Source organism: Pyrus communis, chromosome 1 (assembly GCF_963583255.1).
Source record: "Pyrus communis chromosome 1, drPyrComm1.1, whole genome shotgun sequence".
NCBI classification, from domain to species: domain Eukaryota; kingdom Viridiplantae; phylum Streptophyta; class Magnoliopsida; order Rosales; family Rosaceae; genus Pyrus; species Pyrus communis.
Genome location: NC_084803.1, coordinates 601520 through 620935, shown reverse-complemented (window position 1 = coordinate 620935; position 19416 = coordinate 601520). Strand labels below are relative to the sequence as shown.

At 39.5% G+C, this 19416-nt stretch overlaps 4 protein-coding genes and 2 non-coding genes across 6 annotated transcripts; 3 read left to right on the top strand and 3 right to left on the bottom strand.

The window, feature by feature from the left end:
• Positions 1 to 44: 44 nt before the first annotated feature.
• On the top strand, positions 45 to 1652 carry LOC137718195 (uncharacterized). Its single transcript, XM_068457699.1, has 3 exons — positions 45 to 645; positions 799 to 861; positions 1090 to 1652. Exons 1-3 carry the CDS (start codon positions 205 to 207, stop codon positions 1519 to 1521), a joined length of 936 nt encoding a protein of 311 aa, XP_068313800.1. The 5' UTR covers positions 45 to 204; the 3' UTR covers positions 1522 to 1652.
• Positions 1653 to 3248: 1596 nt separating this feature from the next.
• On the bottom strand, positions 3249 to 6389 carry LOC137739686 (tubulin beta-6 chain). Its single transcript, XM_068479351.1, has 3 exons — positions 5836 to 6389; positions 4277 to 4546; positions 3249 to 4198 (listed from the first exon to the last, which is right to left on the bottom strand). Exons 1-3 carry the CDS (start codon positions 6233 to 6235, stop codon positions 3519 to 3521), a joined length of 1350 nt encoding a protein of 449 aa, XP_068335452.1. The 5' UTR covers positions 6236 to 6389; the 3' UTR covers positions 3249 to 3518.
• A 766-nt stretch (positions 6390 to 7155) lies between these two features.
• Positions 7156 to 10312, bottom strand: LOC137746464 (uncharacterized). The gene is made up of 13 exons (XM_068486485.1): positions 10163 to 10312; positions 9804 to 9894; positions 9528 to 9720; positions 9325 to 9415; positions 9118 to 9153; positions 8887 to 8985; positions 8639 to 8769; positions 8475 to 8523; positions 8301 to 8390; positions 8169 to 8222; positions 7772 to 7837; positions 7489 to 7586; positions 7156 to 7406 (listed from the first exon to the last, which is right to left on the bottom strand). Exons 1-13 carry the CDS (start codon positions 10238 to 10240, stop codon positions 7340 to 7342), a joined length of 1143 nt encoding a protein of 380 aa, XP_068342586.1. The 5' UTR covers positions 10241 to 10312; the 3' UTR covers positions 7156 to 7339.
• A 327-nt stretch (positions 10313 to 10639) lies between these two features.
• Positions 10640 to 10729, top strand: LOC137720367 (small nucleolar RNA Z161/Z228). The gene has a single exon (XR_011066505.1). It is a non-coding gene; the product is annotated as a small nucleolar RNA Z161/Z228 (small nucleolar RNA).
• A 261-nt stretch (positions 10730 to 10990) lies between these two features.
• Positions 10991 to 11083, top strand: LOC137720372 (small nucleolar RNA Z162). Its single transcript, XR_011066506.1, has one exon. It is a non-coding gene; the product is annotated as a small nucleolar RNA Z162 (small nucleolar RNA).
• A 787-nt stretch (positions 11084 to 11870) lies between these two features.
• LOC137732225 (putative E3 ubiquitin-protein ligase LIN-1) lies at positions 11871 to 17772 on the bottom strand. Its single transcript, XM_068471529.1, has 15 exons — positions 16832 to 17772; positions 16657 to 16714; positions 16217 to 16558; positions 15997 to 16082; positions 14624 to 15913; positions 14330 to 14474; positions 13966 to 14223; positions 13559 to 13868; positions 13356 to 13480; positions 13151 to 13270; positions 12882 to 13013; positions 12658 to 12780; positions 12472 to 12582; positions 11985 to 12380; positions 11871 to 11888 (listed from the first exon to the last, which is right to left on the bottom strand). The coding sequence occupies exons 1-15, from the start codon at positions 17770 to 17772 to the stop codon at positions 11871 to 11873; spliced, it is 4455 nt and encodes a 1484-aa protein (XP_068327630.1).
• Between the last annotated feature and the right edge of the window lie 1644 nt (positions 17773 to 19416).

The window sequence follows — 19416 nt, the reverse complement described above, 5'->3', positions numbered from 1 at the left end:
ACAGAAAAAATACCCGTCCTCCAAGCAACTCACTCTCTCTGCTTTCTCTGTCAACCCTCTCGTCCAATTCTCTCGCTTCCTTCAACGCCGCCGCAGCCGCCGTCGTCCGCCCTGCTTCCTGCGCATATATATACGTGCTTTTGGCCAGAAAGCGTGCAGTATTGCTGCAAAATCTTCAATTGTAGAGAGAGAAAGTGAAAGGCAATGGAACAGAGAGAAACACTAACAATGGAACAAAGGCTCCTCCTCTTCCCCTGTTTTCCGAACGCCAGCGACGGCGAGATAGAGGTGGCGAATATCCTGATTCATCTTCCTCACATGATCTCCGAATTGGAGACTCCGCTTCCAATTCCACTCGAGCTCATCTGGGGATGCAAGGGAAAGAGATCTGTACTCGCCCTGAAGAACGACGGATGCGCTTCCACTCTGCGTCGTCTGATTGGACCTGATTTTTTGTGTTCACTACAACTCTGGGCTTCTCTGGCTCGCCGGCCTTCGGCGGCCAAGGCTCCGCCGCCGCCCCCCGTCCCTAATGCAGTCAAGGAGGAGACTTCCAGCCCTGATACGCCGCTGTGCTTCGAGCCCAGTGAATCTGACGAGAAGCAGCCTGACCACTTGAGTAGTAAACTCTTTAGTCAAAAAAGGGTATTTCTTTGTTTCTCTGATATGGGTTTTGATTATCTATCTGGCTATTCTGACAACTGGGTTCTCTCTCCTTTTTTTCTTTCAATTTACGGATTAAATATTTTAATTTATTTACTATTATTTACTGTTTTCTGATATATTTTGGTTCTGCAGAAGAGAGAGGACTGGATTGCAATTGTGGACGAATTGACTTCGAAGGAAAAATGGCGATATCAAGTGAGTATTTTTCTAATTTTTTAGTTTTTGATTCTTTTGCAGCAATTTCTCTGCCTTTTTCTCAAATTTAGGCGTTAGCCAGATTATCCTTTTTCGTTTTCAATTTATTTATGTAATTTCGCTTTTTGATAATTTGAGCACGAGCTTGAGAATGTGAAGCGTTTCTTTGACAAGATGAATGGCCTTAACTTGGAGTTTAAACAGCTAACGAAATTTAGCCATAAACAGGAACAGGAGACCCATGTGGATACGGATCCAAGTTCGAAACCAGCCGCGCAATTAAGCCAACTGCCTCAACTGACTCAACTCACGTATGTAACTTCGGCTCCTGCGGCCCCAAAACAAGAGCCTTACCAACTTCCTCATCAAGTGCAAATGCCAATAATGCAAATTCATCCCCCCAGTCTGATTCTTTATCAACGTCAACTGCAGCAGCTGAACATCGATCAGACGGCTCAGACTCAAAGAAGAGAGATCAATGCGGGCCCACACGGTGGTCACATTAACCTTTGTTTTAGGGATGCAAACGTGTTGAACTCCTCCCAGCCGTTTGATCTTAGCTTGGTTAACAAGAATATGATCAGAAAAAGGGCAGCTGAGGCGAGGCAGAAGAGACTCGAAATCTGCAGGGTCAAGAAACCTCGCTTCCACTCCAGATGACGTGGCTTTGGCTCATGTTATTTTTCATTGTTTACCCCCAATAATTTTATTACTATACTTGGGGTGTAATTTTTATCCAAACAAAAGGTTTGTTGAGGTTTTAGCAAATTATTAAGGTAACAGTTTTTTGTCACGGTTTTAGCATATATAATAGTATTATTGACATATTGTATCTAATTGGTTACCTATAATTCCATATTATAATACAAGAGAAGCTTGTAATGAAATTTTGGTCTTTGAGATTTACATTTGTGTTGGTGTTTGATTGATGTATTGTTCAATTTACGATTCATTCGATAACTATTTTTGTTTGTAACAAAAGATGCATAAGTCACTATATGTTTAGATTGAGGGAAGTTCGTTTAGCAAAAGTTGAACACGAAACAAGGTGCACGTAATTTTGAGCCTTTTTTATTCTTTGTGCTTGTGTGTAATAAACATTCTACTGCGTTAGTGTTGTATATCTTTAAATTTTAACCACTTGAGCTATAAATCTCTCTATCAATTATGTAGCGTTAAAGTTTAACAAGCCGATGCTAATCTTAACAAACAAATAAAATTAAAAAGTATGCATCGATGGTACTACACGAAACGCTCCATTATACGGATCATGTCGTATGCCGAAGAATGATAGAGTTATCGCATACAGTAACAAGATGGAGCAGGCCTTAAGTCTGGGCCGTTACAGAGAAAAATAGCCCAAAAGGAAGATGGCCCAATGGGAATTCTAAGTTGGCAAGAGAATCTCGGCCGTAGATGACGAAGAGTACACTCGTACCCGAATGAAACCCTACTTGTGTTCCTATATAAGTAATAGTTACTCTCCGAGATTAGAAGGCCTCTGCTGCCTCCTCCTTCTCTGCTGGGAAATATGCAGTGTCAAATACTATTATATTATCTCTCTCTCTCTCTCTCTCTCATATTTAATTGTGTGTATTTTTGTGTATAATTTCGTAAATCAAGATAGAATTAAATTTTGATGCAAGTGACGAGAATTATTAATTGGTACGAGAAGCTTGCAATTTTATTTGTGCAGGCGATGTTGCACCTCATACTTCCATGACTCTGATGCATCTAAATCATCTGTGTTTTCCTTTCTTTCTCTCCTCTTTTTTTCTTTTTCTTTGGTTTTTTTTTTTAATTGTTTTCTTTTACAATACCAATTAGATTTTCGTGAATTTTTTTTTATTATCTTGAAATTCCACCGGCATAATCTGAAATTCGTTCGGGTTGGGATAAAATCTGAAATTCCATTGGTTAATTAGAGTTTCACAATTTTTATTCCCCAATTGTTAAGAGTTTTTCAACCCAAATTTACTTGTTTGAGGTTCTACCGTTTTATTCAAGCGAGTTTTAACTTACGGCACTGTTTATTTTAACGAAAAATCATATTTTTACATTAAAAAGTTAAAGTTATTACTATTCATTTTAGTTTTTATTTTGTTCTTACTATTAAAATTCAAAGTTTTGAAATTTTTTTTCATTAGTTTTCTTTTATACAAATCACCAATCTATCTTAAAGAAACTAATTATGCCCATTTCCATCTATCAATCTCGGTATCCCCGTCAAAATGGAGCGAAAATTGAGTTTGAATCCCAACCTTAATGCAATCCGGAAAAAGGTGGGATCAAAATTGAGTTTCGGCATTGCAAAAAATCTATGAACTTCCATGGTTGCATCCCAAACTTAATGCAATTTGGAAAAAATAATCAACGATTGGCAGCTAATGCAAAAATGACAATTTTATTCCGTACTTGGAAAAGAACAATCACACAATATCGTCTTACAAGGTGATTTACTAACAGTAACTTAATCCAACAAGGTGATAATCTTGCGTGATTAGCCGAGACAACAATCCACAAGCAAAGACAAAAAAAAATGATAAAACCAAAAACACAGATTTTACCATTTAAGTAGACAAGCAAGTAATAAAGGATACCCCTTCCATGTCAAACATCTCTTTCTTCCGGTCCTGATTTGTGATTGCCGGCATGTTCTAGTCCTCGTAATTCTCTTCGGCACCTTCCTCCTCGTACTCGCCCTCATCCTCCACGGTTGCATCTTGGTATTGCTGGTACTCCGCGACCAAATCATTCATGTTGCTCTCTGCTTCGGTGAACTCCATCTCGTCCATGCCTTCACCGGTGTACCAATGCAAAAAGGCCTTGCGCCGGAACATGGCTGTGAACTGCTCGCTCACTCTCCTGAACATCTCCTGGATTGATGTAGAGTTACCAACAAAGGTAGATGCCATTTTCAAACCCCTGGGAGGAATATCGCACACGCTTGACTTCACGTTGTGAGGGATCCACTCAACGAAGTAGGACGAGTTCTTGTTCTGCACATTGATCATCTGTTCGTCCACCTCTTTGGTGCTCATCTTCCCCCTGAACATAGCTGAGGCTGTCAGGTAACGTCCGTGACGAGGGTCAGCGGCGCACATCATGTTCTTGGCATCCCACATTTGCTGAGTCAGCTCCGGCACAGTGAGGGAGATATACTGTTGAGATCCACGAGAGGTGAGAGGGGCAAACCCGACCATGAAGAAGTGAAGACGTGGAAATGGAATGAGATTCACGGCCAGCTTCCGGAGGTCCGAGTTCAACTGTCCAGGGAACCTTAGGCAGCATGTTACACCGCTCATGGTGGCGGATATCAAATGGTTCAGGTCACCAACTGCAAACCAGAGATAAAATTAAGTAGTATTAGAACCGGTGCTATAATAATTGTACAAAGAATTAGATTGTCACTCACAGCTTGGGGTGCTGAGCTTTAGGGTCCTGAAGCAAATGTCATAAAGTGCTTCGTTATCAAGAACCATGCATTCATCTGCGTTCTCAACCAGCTGATGCACCGAAAGAGTGGCATTGTATGGTTCCACAACGGTGTCTGAGACCTTTGGTGAAGGGAAAACGGAGAAGGTGAGCATCATCCTGTCAGGGTATTCCTCTCTAATCTTCGATATCAGAAGGGTTCCCATTCCGGAACCAGTTCCTCCTCCAAGAGAGTGGCACACCTGAAAACCTGGCCCGTACAAAAAGACGATGTCAATCAGCATATCGATAACAAAAATGGAAATGGGTAAGTGAGATTTCAAGTTTTTACAGGAACAAGGATCCAATACAATCACATCCTCACACTAACAAATCAATTATACAATCATACGAGGCCCTATAAGTCAAACTAAAAATGGTTGAAAAAAGCTCTTACTGCCATCTTAGAATATAAGCTAAATGTTCCACTGTAAATACAAATCAGTAATCCTCAAAAAATTAAGCATGTTACAGAAAAGGACTGAGAAAGTTTCTTACTGCCATCTCAGATTTACTGCAACAGTTAATTTGCTTAAAGAACCGATACAATGTCGGTGTGGTGATATATTGACGGTTGGGAAATCACAATCATATCAAATTCAAAGAAAGTAATCAGATTTGCTAATTTACATGTAAATTAGCAAAAAGACAGATCAAACATCAAAGACCACTTTCTTGATCTGTTTATCCACTGAAGACCAAAAAAACTGGGGGGACCACAAGCAAGTCAGCCGTATAAAGACAAATTATATAAATGGAAAATGAAAAATTATAATAAAAGTTTTTTTTTTTTTGTAGTACATCGTTATTTTTATACTAGAGAGAATTCGGTTTAAATCATATAATGGACAACTTAATTTGATATCAAATTATAATAAAAGTTTTAGATAAATTTAGCATAAAGAATATCGTTTTTATAAAAAATAATATAATATGTGCGAGACACAGTACAGTTGCCCACATGGCAATGCTGGGAAGCTGACGATGAATATATCAGATCAACAATGAAACAAAAAGTACAGGACAAGATTAGAGATTAGAATCGTTTTATCTTAGATCCTCTGCCAAGGATAAGCAATGCGGAATAAAAAATACATTGACTGCCACGGTCAGGTGGTTGAAATTGTAATCAAGTTTACTGAGCAACTTTATAATATTGGAATTAGATTGAAGTTTTGGATGAAGGGTCTGACAATCCTAGCTTTGTAATTAGGTAAATGTTAAATATGTAATTAACAACTCATTCAAATAGCTAATGAAAACTGTAATCAACTGAAATTTCAAGCATCAATGTATATAATCTCGCAGAAAATCAATTCCGATTCAGAAGCATTTTGAAGTCAGATTATCAATCTTTAACGACGAACTCACAGAGCTACAGAAAACAGAAACCAACTGAATAATCAATCAAGCAACAATATATTCAATATAGCAGAAATTCAAATCCAATTCAGAAGCATTTCATTTTATAATTCATGTCGAAATTAAAAGAAAAACTACCTTGAAGGCAATCACAATTCTCGGCCTCCTTGCGAACAACATCGAGAACGGAATCGATCAACTCAGCACCTTCGGTATAGTGTCCTTTCGCCCAATTGTTGCCGGCGCCGGACTGGCCGAAGACGAAGTTGTCAGGGCGGAAGATCTGGCCGAAGGGACCGGATCGGATGCTGTCCATGGTACCGGGCTCTAGATCCATGAGGACGGCGCGGGGGACGTACCTACCGCCGGAGGCCTCATTGTAGTAGACGTTGATCCTCTCGAGCTGGAGATCGGAGCCGGCGTCTCCGCGGTACCTTCCGGTAGGGTCAACGCCGTGCTCGTCGCAGATGACCTCCCAGAACTTGGAGCCGATCTGGTTGCCGCATTGGCCTCCCTGGATGTGCAGGATCTCTCTCATTGTCGCGACGGGGGTGCCGGAAATGAAGCGAGATCGGCTGCGCTTTTACGGTTTTGGGAGGATTGACGAGAGGAGGGAGAGAGGCAGATTATGAAGGAGAAGGGGAGGAGAGAGAGGGAGGGAGGTTGGGAAGGTAATAATAGCCGGTGGGATATTTTTTTAGCCAATTAGCAGGTTGGTTGCCGTGTGTGTGACAGCCAGACCGAGGGAGTACGGACAAACAAACTACCATCTCTCTCCTCTTTCTATGTGTTGCTCTGGCCGGCATGGGTGCGCACGTTAATTCGGGGATCCCACCCGCCCGCCAGAAAGTTTCCCGCGGGAAACAGTGTTAGAATTTAACCGTTGATTTCCATTTTTACTTTCATCGACTCTGTTTGGCTGGACCAGAAATTTCCCGAAAATTGTGTGATGCACCGATGTATTGCATACATTGTGATGTTAAATCGTATATTTCTCAAAAGAAAAAAAAAATCATATAATCCGTCACGTAGTTTAAACGTCTACTTAAGTGATGTATGACATACAATGGTACATTGTAAAAAAGCTCAAAAAGAGCGTTGAGTTAAAGCAACATGTTTTTATTCCATTCCGATGCTTTATTTGATCCCCTTTAATCACTGTTGATCCCTTTAATTCGTTCGATTTGACCATCGAAAATTAAAGGACATATATGAAAGGTGAAAAAAAAGTGCAAATAGAGCCATCCTTGGAGAAACTGCTCAAACGGCTAAATTATTGTCAATAGGCATTGACAATCGGACAAATACTAATAATGTTTTTAATTAAATAAAATAATTGTGAATCTGAAAATCCATGTGTTGGGATCCAAATCCAATTTCAATTGATACCCAATTCAGAACCTGATAAAAATATTTTAGCAATTTGATGCATTTGGAGTCAGACTAGATCTTGATCTGTGATGGCAAAGATTACTCGATTAGAATAATCATCGCTCCATTCCTCAGTTACTAACAAAAGTGACTTTTTCCATCCACGCTCATACCCATAAATCAAAAGAGTTCAAAGACATTACAAAAATTTACACAATTCGATTGGTAAAGGTGACAAGGATACCGAACATTAACCGCGGCAATCCACACCCTAGTGCTGCGGTGGAGGCTCATTGCAGTGCTTCTTGAAGTTCACAGCCTCGTCCGTCAAATAGTCGCTGAAAAACGATCCCCATCAGTGACATTGTTCAAACGCAAAAGTGGTGAATGAGCGTGATGACAATTTACAAAGGAACTCACCAAATTCGCTCAGCCATATGAGGTACTTCCCATCTAGGGCTCCAAGGAAATTCAGTTAGAGGAAGTGACTTGATTGGCACACCTTGGAGGTTGAAATGCTACATCATTACACAAATATATCCCCATCAATTAATGAGTTTTGACTAGAAAACATACATACCAAGAACAATAATTGAACAAACTGCACATGTACAGCAGCTGATATACGTGATTAACTAGCTACATATATACGGTTAAGTATTGCTGTAATCATTAATTCATAAATTTGTATAATTATCCTTGCCTGTGAACTCTGAAGCATCAAACCCGGCTTTTGCTTTGGAAACTGAGTTGAAATTGAAACATGAACCTATACATAACAAGACAATCAGAAGCGTGGTCACTTGAAAAGGGAAGATTAACTAGAGTGCAGTACCAACTGTAGAGATAAAACAATTGAAAATAGAACAAAAGTACCACCAGATAACGCGCAATAACAAAATAGATTGGAAAAATCTCGCTATTTACAACATTAAACAACACCGAACCCACGTGAATTACTGCTAGATAAGTCAAATGCTTATAAGAAAGGTAGAAACAAAACAGTATAGATTAAGCGAGTTCTTAATCAATGGCCGAGCACATGCTTTAGCTTAAAGGAATATTCCATACAAAGATGATACAGTGATGATCATATATACCAGAAAAGTGAAAACTCCAGAAGCGGTAAGGAATGTTGCCTTTCTGCATAAGACCTGCCCAATTAGATATGAACAATTAGTCTTAAAGTTTCAAGAACTTTGCAAAGAGAATTACATGCCTAGGATGCCTACCGAATCAGCTTCCACTGGTCTTCCAAACTGCAGAGCTAATGCCTCAATAAAGCGCCTCCTAACATCAACCAAGGAGACTGCCTCCAAAACCTTAATAACAAGGCAAAATATACTTACAAATATGAAATATTTTGTACTTAAAAGTACCAAAATATAAACTCAAATCCAGCTGACCTGCTTCTCAAGAGATTCTTCAAGATGCGGAAGGTATTCAGCCATGCACCTTTCGAGAGTAAGAAACAAAAAATGAAACCGAAACCCATAATGAACCAATACTAGTAAAGTATAGATGACTTAAGCATTTCTAATTTATAGGACAGAACATATAACTGACATACATCCCATTCAACCACGGACGGAGTTTGACTTCATCAATGGAAAATAGAGTCTTCAACTCTGAGGTCGACACTAGTTTCAATCGAGGAGCTGAAGGAGTGGAAACATATTTTTTCTCAACAGGATATATAACCTGCACTACCCAGAATTCACATCATTGAATACAATGTCTGGGAAGAAAAGTAAAAATTGGGGAAAAATGGGTTCAAACTTGGGGGTGGGGGAAGACAGAGAAAAAGAGATAATCAACCTGCAAGTATAGCTTTTGTTGATGTCTCCAGGGGTATGCAGGCACCATCTTATTTATGTTCATGTCTAATAGAGGAACTGCAAATTTGACCTCCTCTGGCTACGCTAAAATTCAGAGGCATAAGGACCACATTTATAATCAGAAGCTACACAGGCAAGTTCTAGTCAACACTGGCCATTCCATAGAATCAATAACAACAGTCAAACATGTTTTTTGCTCAATCGTTAATACCTTGTCAACTCCGGAACTCATCTGCATCTCAATGCCCTGAAGCAAAACATAACGAGTTAAAAGTTAAAAAAATATTTTCATAATGTCATAATTAAACTAGATACTGATGAAAATGTTCCTCCTAGTTCATCCCTCACACCCTAACAGACGTCTAGTAATATACATAGTGTTTTTTATTCAAATTTCTGACGGTTGTCTGAAGCATACCTCACGAGCAACAATTGTGCTAATTTCAAACTTCAACCTGTCATCATCAACTTCTGCAACACGCTTCTTCTGGTAGGACATGTACTGATCCCTTTAAATTGGAACACACGTATTTCATCGACAACCAAGAGAGTAGTTAGCTACATTATTCCTAAAAGAAACACAAAACTATAAAGAAAATGTATAATCGAAAAATCCATCACCTTAGTTCTTGAATGAGAAGCATCAGCTGTGTAGGGTCTCTACTATTCCAATCACTCAAACACTTCATGTGAAACTTTGAGTCCACTTCTCCCTCATCGGGCGAGACAAGAAACTGCTGAAATTTCTCATCATCAGGTCCGAATATAACATCCGGTGCAGAGAATGGAGACTCCGAATCAAATATAAGATCCCCTACAACAAATCAAAACCCATACTCTTAGCAATTGAAAACAATCAGTAGTACATGAAACTGCTTGTTACAACAATCCACTCACATTTGATAACGTCTAGACAGTAGGAAATGACTAGGGTGAACCGGTCGAGAAATCCGGGGTAGTACTTACTGCCAGACCACTTGTTCTCAATCTGCAATGCCAAATCGATCACGTAAAATGTCCTAAAAAAATATTTTTACAAAAACCCTAGATTGTACGACAGCTCAGAGAATTCGGCATATTATACAGCAAATAAAAATCCAAGAACCCTAGATTGTCTGGATTCCGAGAAAATGCCTCAGCGAACCATTTCCGCCGGGACGAATGAAATGAAATTTTCGAGTTTTTAATTTTCTCCGGAATTCGTTTTCATTGCAAAATTGGAAATGAAGCGAAGACGTTGGGTTTGCCCTCATTACCTTGACGACGAGAGGGAAGTGAGTGAGGAGGTAGTTGAGCTGGGCGGCGACGAGCGGCGGAACACTCTCCGACGACATGCTGGTCGCAGAGCGAAGAGACTGAGAAATTGATCTGGTGGAAGTGAAATTCGTCACCTCAACTGAATCCGGAAGTAGGAGAGACCTAAAACGGCAGCGTCCAGCATTAACCCGCGCCTTCGGCCCAAGAAATTGTCACGTAAGTGGGCTTGGTCCGGTAGTTTGTGTTTGAGGCCTATATCAAGGACAGAATTGTGAGTCCAGATCCAAATAAAAGGGCAAAACCGGCAAGACGAAAGTATGAAAACCCTAACAAAGTCTCAGTCCGCGTTCTTTTAATCGTAACGCCACGGCCTCCGCTTCTCCATCCGAAAACTCCACAGCCTCTCTCGTCTTCTCCCCGATTCTGTTAATCTTTCTTTTTATTTAATTAGTAGTCAGTTGTGCAAGATTAGTATGAAATCAGATGATGAATTTGGATTAATCATCTCACGACGGTCGTCTGAGACTCAGTGTCGAAGCTGAAACGATCCTTTGCTTCTGATGGTTTCCTAATTTTTTTTTTATTTTTTTAATTTTCTTCTTATTTTTGTTTAAATTCGTCTTGTTCTTTACTTGGATTTTATTGATTTGGGTATGGGATGGAGCATGGTGAGGAAGATGTTGTATTGTCCGATTAATTTTCGTGATTGGAATTGCACAACCTCCTACTCGTTCCGAATGCTTACCTGACCGGCCATTGCTTTTGTTTGTGAAGTTAATATTCAGATTTATTTTATTTTATTTTTTGTTAATTATTTTCTTAATTGAAGAGGCACAATGAGGAGAAAATATAGTAGTGGTATTTATGAGATTCATAAATCAATGACTAAAAATTTTAGTCCTTTTCATTCTGAGTGCCTTGATTATTTTGTTTTTTATTTATTTTAAAATTTTTAATAAGCAAATTTTAGTTTTGATATATTTTAGGGTAAATTGCAGTAATATTCAACTAAAAATTCATTAGCATTAGTTCTTCAACTCATCAAAATGTATAGATATGATCATTTTTATCAATTTTATCAAAATGAGTTTACATTGAAAAGACCATTGCTACAATTGAAGTTTCTTATCTTATCAAAATGTGTAGTTATATTTTTTTTCGTTAACTTTATCAGAATTTTGTCAAAATGAATTCTGTTAGAATGATTGTTGTTACAATTGGATTAAAGTTGTTGGATTAAAGTTGAGGGATCATTGCTCTAATTAGATTAAAGTTGAGATACCATTTTTTTAGTTGTATTAAAGTTAAGGCACTATAATTGCATGTTTTGATAAGTTGAAGAACCAACTGAACGAATTTGCAAAGTATAAATGAGTAGGTGTTCAAAGTAAAACAGAAGAGTACGTGAATAGACTGAGAAATTCTGTAAGAAAATCTGTTAATTCCAACCACAACACATCCCAGCTTCCTCCTCCCGCCGCACCATCAAAATATTGGAAAATGCCACTTTGATAAAAGATAAAAGGTACCAAAAATGGTATAATATATATTTACTGATGGCAATCGTTTTTCCTATAAGTTCAGCCTGATTTTATATTGAACCCTGATGTAGCTTCTTCAGCGAGGAACATGTGGAAGATGATTCATCCCCAGTCTCATATCAATGAGCCTGGAGTCGAATTTACAAGTATAATTATGCTCATCTTGCTAGTCTAGTGCCCAAACCTGCAAAATAACAAGCAAAAACACTTGATTAAGATGAAACTCGACGTTTTTGTTTATCTGAAAGCGCTCGGGTACATCATAGTTTCGATCTCTAACCTGAATTCTGCCATCTGATGAACCCGCATACAGCATTCCTCCATCCATATCTGCTGCCAAGGATGTAATCTTGGCGTGTCCTCCGTTAACCATTCTGAACGAAGCAATTCGTGCGAACCTTTCCTTCAACCAAACCTCAATCGTCCCACACTTGCTGGCCGTGAATATCAAGTCGTTGTTGATGGTTATTCGTTGGATGTCAAGCCCGGTTGTGAACGATCCTACTACTGCCTTGTTGGGAAGCGAGAATATCTTTCCGGCTGAGGCATCTACTGATGAACCGCCAGCGTATAGAATGCCGTCATGGATATGGAGGGAGTAGATGACCTGTTTGCCAAGCAGCCTTCTTGTGCCAGAGTAGAATGTGCTTGATGTGTATTTGCCCAAATCAACCTCCTGCCATATTTGATCAAATTTATTGAAATGGTTGATTATTTAGAACGCGGAGAGAACATCCTTCACAGAGCGAATTGCATGTTTGATTTACCTGGATGCTGTAGCCAGAGCAACCACAGTACAAACTAGTCCCGGCAATGGCAAGGCTCTTTACGTATTTGTTGAAGTTTATGTGCTTTTGAACTCCAGACCACTCGTACACCTGCACAAATATAACCATAAAAGAAGGAACCTTTTTCTTCTGGACTGTGTCACAATTGTTAAAGGCTGCACTTACCTTAACTCCGGTGCCCTGAGAAACGAAGCACGCCATTTTACCATTCGCTACCAACTCATAAACTGCGTCCTTCACGTCATGAACTTGGAGACAATGAATCTCTTCGGCTTTAATCGCCCATATCTGTAGACGAGAACACGTTTATAGATAATCCAGTCCTGAACCTTAAACTGTAAAGAACGGATGTTAATGAGAACTATTTTCACGAGTTATAGATGGCTTACTCGAATTGTTTTGTCTAAAGAACCGCTGTATAATTTGTCACCTGTAGGTGAAACATAGAGGCATGTAACAGCCTTTGCGTGCTCACGAACTTCTTGAATCAATCGTGGCACCTTCTTCCCTGCATCCCATACCTAAAAGGAAGACATTATTAGTCTCAGCTTCTGTTTGGCAAATCTTTCTGTATTCAACTCCGCTTAATACAATTTGTGTATAGAGCCTCGATTTTAGGCTTAAGTATCAAATGCATGAGTTCTGGTTTGGCCTACACCTTTATAGTCCCATCCGAATGGCTGCTTAAAATGCGACCTTTCAGATGAAGCAAAGACAGAACCTCCCCGTTCGTGGATGATTCCAATTCAAGCGCTTCAGAACAACTCCACAGCTCTGTCTACATTGCAAAATATCAAGACTAAGTCAGTAATCTTTACATTTGAATCACTTCAAGTTGATATTATGCTCCCCAACCCACTTACTATATTAATGGATGACAAGTTCATCAACGCTTTCATTATGTCGTTTGCCACGAATGCATACTTCTTGAGCTTTCTCAAGGTTTTGTAGAAGGGTTTAGCATACACTCTTAGTGCTTCAAGTGCAGCTGCAATTGGCAAGTTTGAAAAGGTTAACTTCTATTCATTTGCGTACCATAACAGAACGTTTTCAGCACCAAATTTACCTGGATCGTTGACAAAAGATTTCAAGGCAAGAGTTGCCAAAATCTTCTCCTCCATATTATTCGACGACTGGAGAACATTCATGAATTCGTCAAGCAAGGCCTTGCAAGCGCCACTTTTCACGCCAGTATCAGGAAGTATAGAGAGCATGTGTGTTAGCCATGTAGCAATGACAAGACATGACTTTGCCATCTCTAATGAATTACTCTTGAGACATTCTTCCAAAGCTTTAAAAATCGATCCCTTTTCGTGGTTGCAAAGTACGAAAGCGACCCTTTTCTGCCAAGAGGCTACAGCTTTCTCTTCTTCGTCCTGTTTAGGAGCATTAAAAGATCAGGGATTCAGGATTCATAGCAACTCATGTGGTATAAACTGTGAAAATAACGAAAAACACCGAAAAAAGGCACACCATTGTTTCCATGAAATCATTGTCGTGTTTCCTCAGCCGCTCGGCCTTCATCAAAGCATTGTAAGGTTGATCAAACCCTGCAGTCTTGAGTAACCAGGCTTCAGTATACGAATCCCCTGAGGGAGTCACTCGTCCGGTAAGAGATAACAAGGCATCCAGAGCCATCATTTGAGAATTAGAGAAGTCTTTCCGCCGCATCGCTTCAATTAATGCCTCAATTGCATCTTCCCTGTAAATGCTCATCTTCCATGGCTCAACCTGGAAAATCGAACCATAAACTATGTTTAGGTCGCCTAGTGAGTGTATACCAGAAAGCTTGACTTGCAAGTTAACGAATAAAATTGAAGTCAAGAACAAAGGAAACCAGAAGATCAAGCTGAAGAAGAAGAGAAGCGATTGTAGGTTGCTGCTCCATCGGCGCCATTTGGAGATACACGAGAAAAGTGTGCATCGTACTGAACGCTCCTTCATCTTTAATCATGTGCAGGATCTGACCGCTCAATGTTCTCCTGCCCATAAGAAGAATGTAAATGTTATTGTCAACCTTCGAAAGATAGTACTGTCAAAGTTGTATTTAATTTGGTCAGGTTTCCGATGTGAGACTTACATTCTTCAACAAGTACAGTGCAACTCAGAGAGAAGTGAAGAAAAACCGTACCTGTTCAACTGAACCAGCTCGGAAAGAAATTCTACACATATGCCTCGCACGCAATCATTTCCGGCATGAAACAATTCGAGAACAGGAGACAGATCGATTCTATTTGCTATCAAGTTCCTGCAACTTTTTTCAGCTTGCATACAACATAATAATATTGAAACAATCGACCTTGTCCCTTCTGCTCTATCCAAACACCTTACTAGTCCAGGAATCCCGTTTGCAGATATAACACTCAACGCGTTAATCGATCTGCTGTTTTCGTCTCCTCCTATCAAGATTTGCTCAATAATTGCCAATGCAGCATCTTTAGGCTCCATCACCAACTGAAGATCATCCAATTCCTCAGTTTTGCTTAGAATTATCTGGACAAGGGAGGGTATGAGATCATGTACTGAAAGCTGAGCAAATGCCGGCCTCAACTGGTAAATAAGAACAGCAGCCTCAGCTAGTCCATTCTTTAGCAGAGTAGCGAGGCAATCGAGGTCAGAATCTACACTTGTAAGAGTCTCTCCAACACTTTCTTCTGAAAATATTAGCTCTGAGAGGATGTAAATTGATGATCTGAGGACTTCTCGGCTCAGGGAAGCTGAAAGTATTTCGATGAATCCGTTGACAGTTGTCAGTTCGGATAAGTAAGAATGCACTGCGGGATCAGCCTTTGAGTCCTTCCATAGTCTGGCTATTGACAGCACGGCTGCCTCACATTCTTGTAAGTTCTCTGAAGTGCATAGACATGAAACATGAGGTTTCAAACTGCTGATAATTGTCTCGACTGCAGCTTGAGATATCACACTTGTTGGTGATGTAGCAACCGTTACTCGCATGAATCTTTTGTTCCGTTGGATGATATTGGTATAATCATCGGCATTCCTGTGACCTAGGAAACTAGGTGTTCTCTGTGAAGTGGCTGTTGCTGAATGAGTTTCTTTCGCGGAGGAGGGGTCGAATGACATTTTTGGTGATTCAGAGTACGGAGACTCTTGAGCAAGTTCAGGATGCTCTTCTTTCCAAGATGTTATTAGTCTTTTCAGAACATAGTTCGTTTTTGGCAGTGTAGAAGTCGCAATGGGTTGCCTTGTAATGGGGCATGTCGTGTTTCCTCGTTTGAGCCATTCTTGGATTGCTTTTCTTTCGTATGTCTGGCCTGTTTCGAGGGTAACTGGATCACCGAAAATCTGGCCAGTGATAGGGCAAACAAAATCCTTAGGCGGTCTTGATTTATGTGCCAGTCTATCGGAATATGGGATTGAACTGCAACTGTGGCTTCCTTCATCATTTTCGTTACGTGAACTGCACAATTAGAAGAAAGTTAAATAAATTAAAAAAACCGAAATAGGGGATGTTTTTAGTAGATCTAAACATGAAAACTTTACCTATCTTTCGACTTTTGGCCATTCACATGATCCGAAATATCACTTCCTGTCCGGCTGTAAGTTTTCCTGCAACCTTCCGGAGTCTTCTAAACAAATACAACACACATTTTCAGTTAAAATTCAGCAATTCAACTTTGTATAGTAATAGAACATATAAAAAATGCTTGACAAGTAAACATATTCTTGGATTAATTAGTAGGTGTAGGGTTTGTGTCATTACTATCACTTCGCAATCAGAGTCTGCTGAACTGATGCTGAAATCATTACTAATGACTGGAGATGCAGGCAAAGAGGTTGTAATAGCTGAATCCGTCATGCGAGTGGACAATAAGCGCAATACAGAAGTGGCTTCGTTTTTAGACTGCACACTGTCTGGCTTTGTAGATAAAATCTTTGGTGAAGTTTTAGGCGATTGAAAAGGAGAAAAGATTGAAGGAGTGTGTATTCGACTCTTTCTTACAGATGGCTGTACATTTTCCACACTTTCCTTTTCATCCAAAGCCACATTAGCATCGTTAGCCTCGTAATCTGATTCGTCTTCATTTTCCTCAGGGATGCCTTCCTGGAATAATGCACCAGATAAATTCATACATTTCAGAAAGCATAACATTTGAAAACAGAAGCTGCTTCCTAATATTGCAAATGAACTTTCGGGTTTACCTGAGGATCCCATCTAGCAGACTCCAATTTCAGTACGGATGCAGAAGTTAAATTCATTCTGTTTTGACGAAACATCAAAATGGTACACACTTATTAGAGTTCTAAATAAATCAAGTGTTCGAATTCTAAATTCTCGTCGTTTTTATTCATCACAGACTACTAACTATTTCCTCACCTGCTTGTTTCTCTTGTGCTATCTTTAGACTTGAGGACGGGAGAAAAACCGGCACTCTTGGGCAAGATAGGACCAAACTTTACGAAATCAGGAATTGAGTGGCTGACCTCATGCAACGGAGTCATTGGTGCCTCTGCGATTGGCAGCATTGGAACCACCTTTTTACTTGAGGTTGTTGAATCAGTGTTCATGCAATCCTTAAAGTACTTTGCGTAAAGGCGCGTGTTCTCATCCAACGATTCTCCATAAAGCTGCTCCAGCTTTTGCAACTTCTCACCCTGATCAGGTCTCATCGAATAGACTACCGACTCGTTAAAAAGATGATCAAGATCAGCTGTAAAAGACAGATCAGCAGAATCAGGAATTACTTCCATCACAAGTTTGTGCCTCTGCTCCGAATACCACCCTATAATCGAGCTCATGTGTGGAAGAAACAGAATTTTCCATAGCTCGGGAGCAAAATCTATCCTCGAGAAGAAGGGGTCAACTATAAACATCTCAATCACATGGAGAACCGCGAGTTGGATATTGTTGCGCAATTTCGAAAGGTATGCTAGGTTGAGGTGTGCCCAAGCAGATAGATAATAATTGGGGACTCCAGCAGTTCTCTGGTCACAATTCAACATTGCACAAACTTGCAACATTTTTTCAGCATGATCAAGTCTTGCAAGCTTAGTCTCCATGTTTGAAGTTCCGATAGCTTCTTCGAGGGATTCAATACCCCAGTCCAGATTTGCCAGCACCGCTTGATCAGAGTATCGAACCTCAGTATCTCTGTCACAACTTCCATCTTGTGCTGCCAATCTCTCAGCACATTGTTCCCTGTGTTGGGCTCTTTGGTCTTTGTTGATCAGCTGATCCTGGATAAATCCATCAACTGTGGTCGTTAAGATCCTAACAATGTCCTGTTGGTCCATTGCATATCCATAGTATCTCGCCATATTTGAATCTTGGAGATGATACTATCTCATCAAATTATTTACCTCATCATCTCATTGCAATTCGGTGTTCCGTTCGTCTGCTGAGAAAAAAATACATGAATCTTCAATAACAAAATCAAAACTCAAATCAAACACAAGTCCACTAGTAATCTAGTAGAGCTGATCAACCATTTCTGACTCTGAAACAAAACCTAAAGTTCGACCTCACCGGCTTTTAACAAGCTCACGCAATCATTAGAATCGAAATGATTTATGCACTTCCGTTTTCTCCTTCTGCACCCTCCCTTTGTTTATGTCCCCTGATTACAGCTAGAAAAAAGAGACGAGTGTAGAAGAAGAAAAAGGAGTGCATAAATGGTTTTCCTAATCAGAAAAGAAAGCATCAACCCGAGGAAATCATGTAAAACCATCCAACATACATGTTCATAATTATGTTCTTGTATTTGATCACAAAATCATCAAATCTATAACCAGATCATAACTCAGACATCTATATATAACAACTCCATGCACGTCACATACATACATACATACATGCATGCATGCATACATATACCCTATATATATATATATATATATATATATATCATTAGAGAAACTCAATCTTCTTGTTGCTAAAAGGAGAAGGAAAAAGAAATTCAGTCGTTTCTCTTAAAAAAATGTAAGAACCAATGAAAAGAAAAGAAGATTGGATTCTGGAAAAATGGTTACCTTATTGAAGAAGTTAGGTAGCCTCAGAAGTGGAGTTGGTGATTATTTTGTGATTCATTTCCAGAAAATCCTCATTAGAAAAATGATCACGTTTTCTTCAAGCAAACTCAGTCAGAGAGAGAGGGGGGGAGAGGGAGAGGGAGAGGGAGAGAGAGCCGGCTGGTGGTGGTTCTTATGCTGGAAGACTGGTAGGCTGGTAGCAGCTGTGCCGGCAGAGGGAGGCTGGTGCTCAAGTGATGATCAAAGCAAACCGTGGACTGAGCATTAAACTAGTATTAATTATGCTAATCACTGTTTCTGTCGTAATTAATAATTGATTAAGATTTTGAGTAGTCGTATGCAATGACACCATTGACAAGAGAGCATTTCGCCCTTTTGGCTTAATCATTGGACGCGCGTGAATAATATCCATGCTCTCTCTGTCTATACCAAGCCAGACACTCATTCACTGACCAAATCAAAGCCTTCAAACTGTTACTGCAAATTAACAAACATTTTTAAATTTTTTATGTTGAAAGGTACTGGAAAGTGCTTTTCCATAAAGAATTTTTAACCTAGAAGCACTGTTAAGTTTTACCAAATCCAACGTAATCAGAAGTATAACTTGACCGATTATATTTACACATTTAGTATTGCTTTAGAAAAAGCACTTGAATGTAATTCCGAAAAAAATACCTACTAAAAAGCGTTTGTATAACTCGTAAACTTCTTTTATTTTATTTTTGTAAAACTAGTTGGAAATGCGTTTTGTTTACTCCTTCTAAAAGCAATCTCAAACGAACTCTAATGATAATTACTATATTCCTAAAAATAGAAAACATGAAAAAATAGCAAATATGACTAAAATATACCGGTACTAGTCTGCGAGGCAGTTGTTGGACTTGGACTTACGTGGTTGACGTTGGGCTCATAGGGTCCAATATTAAAACGTCC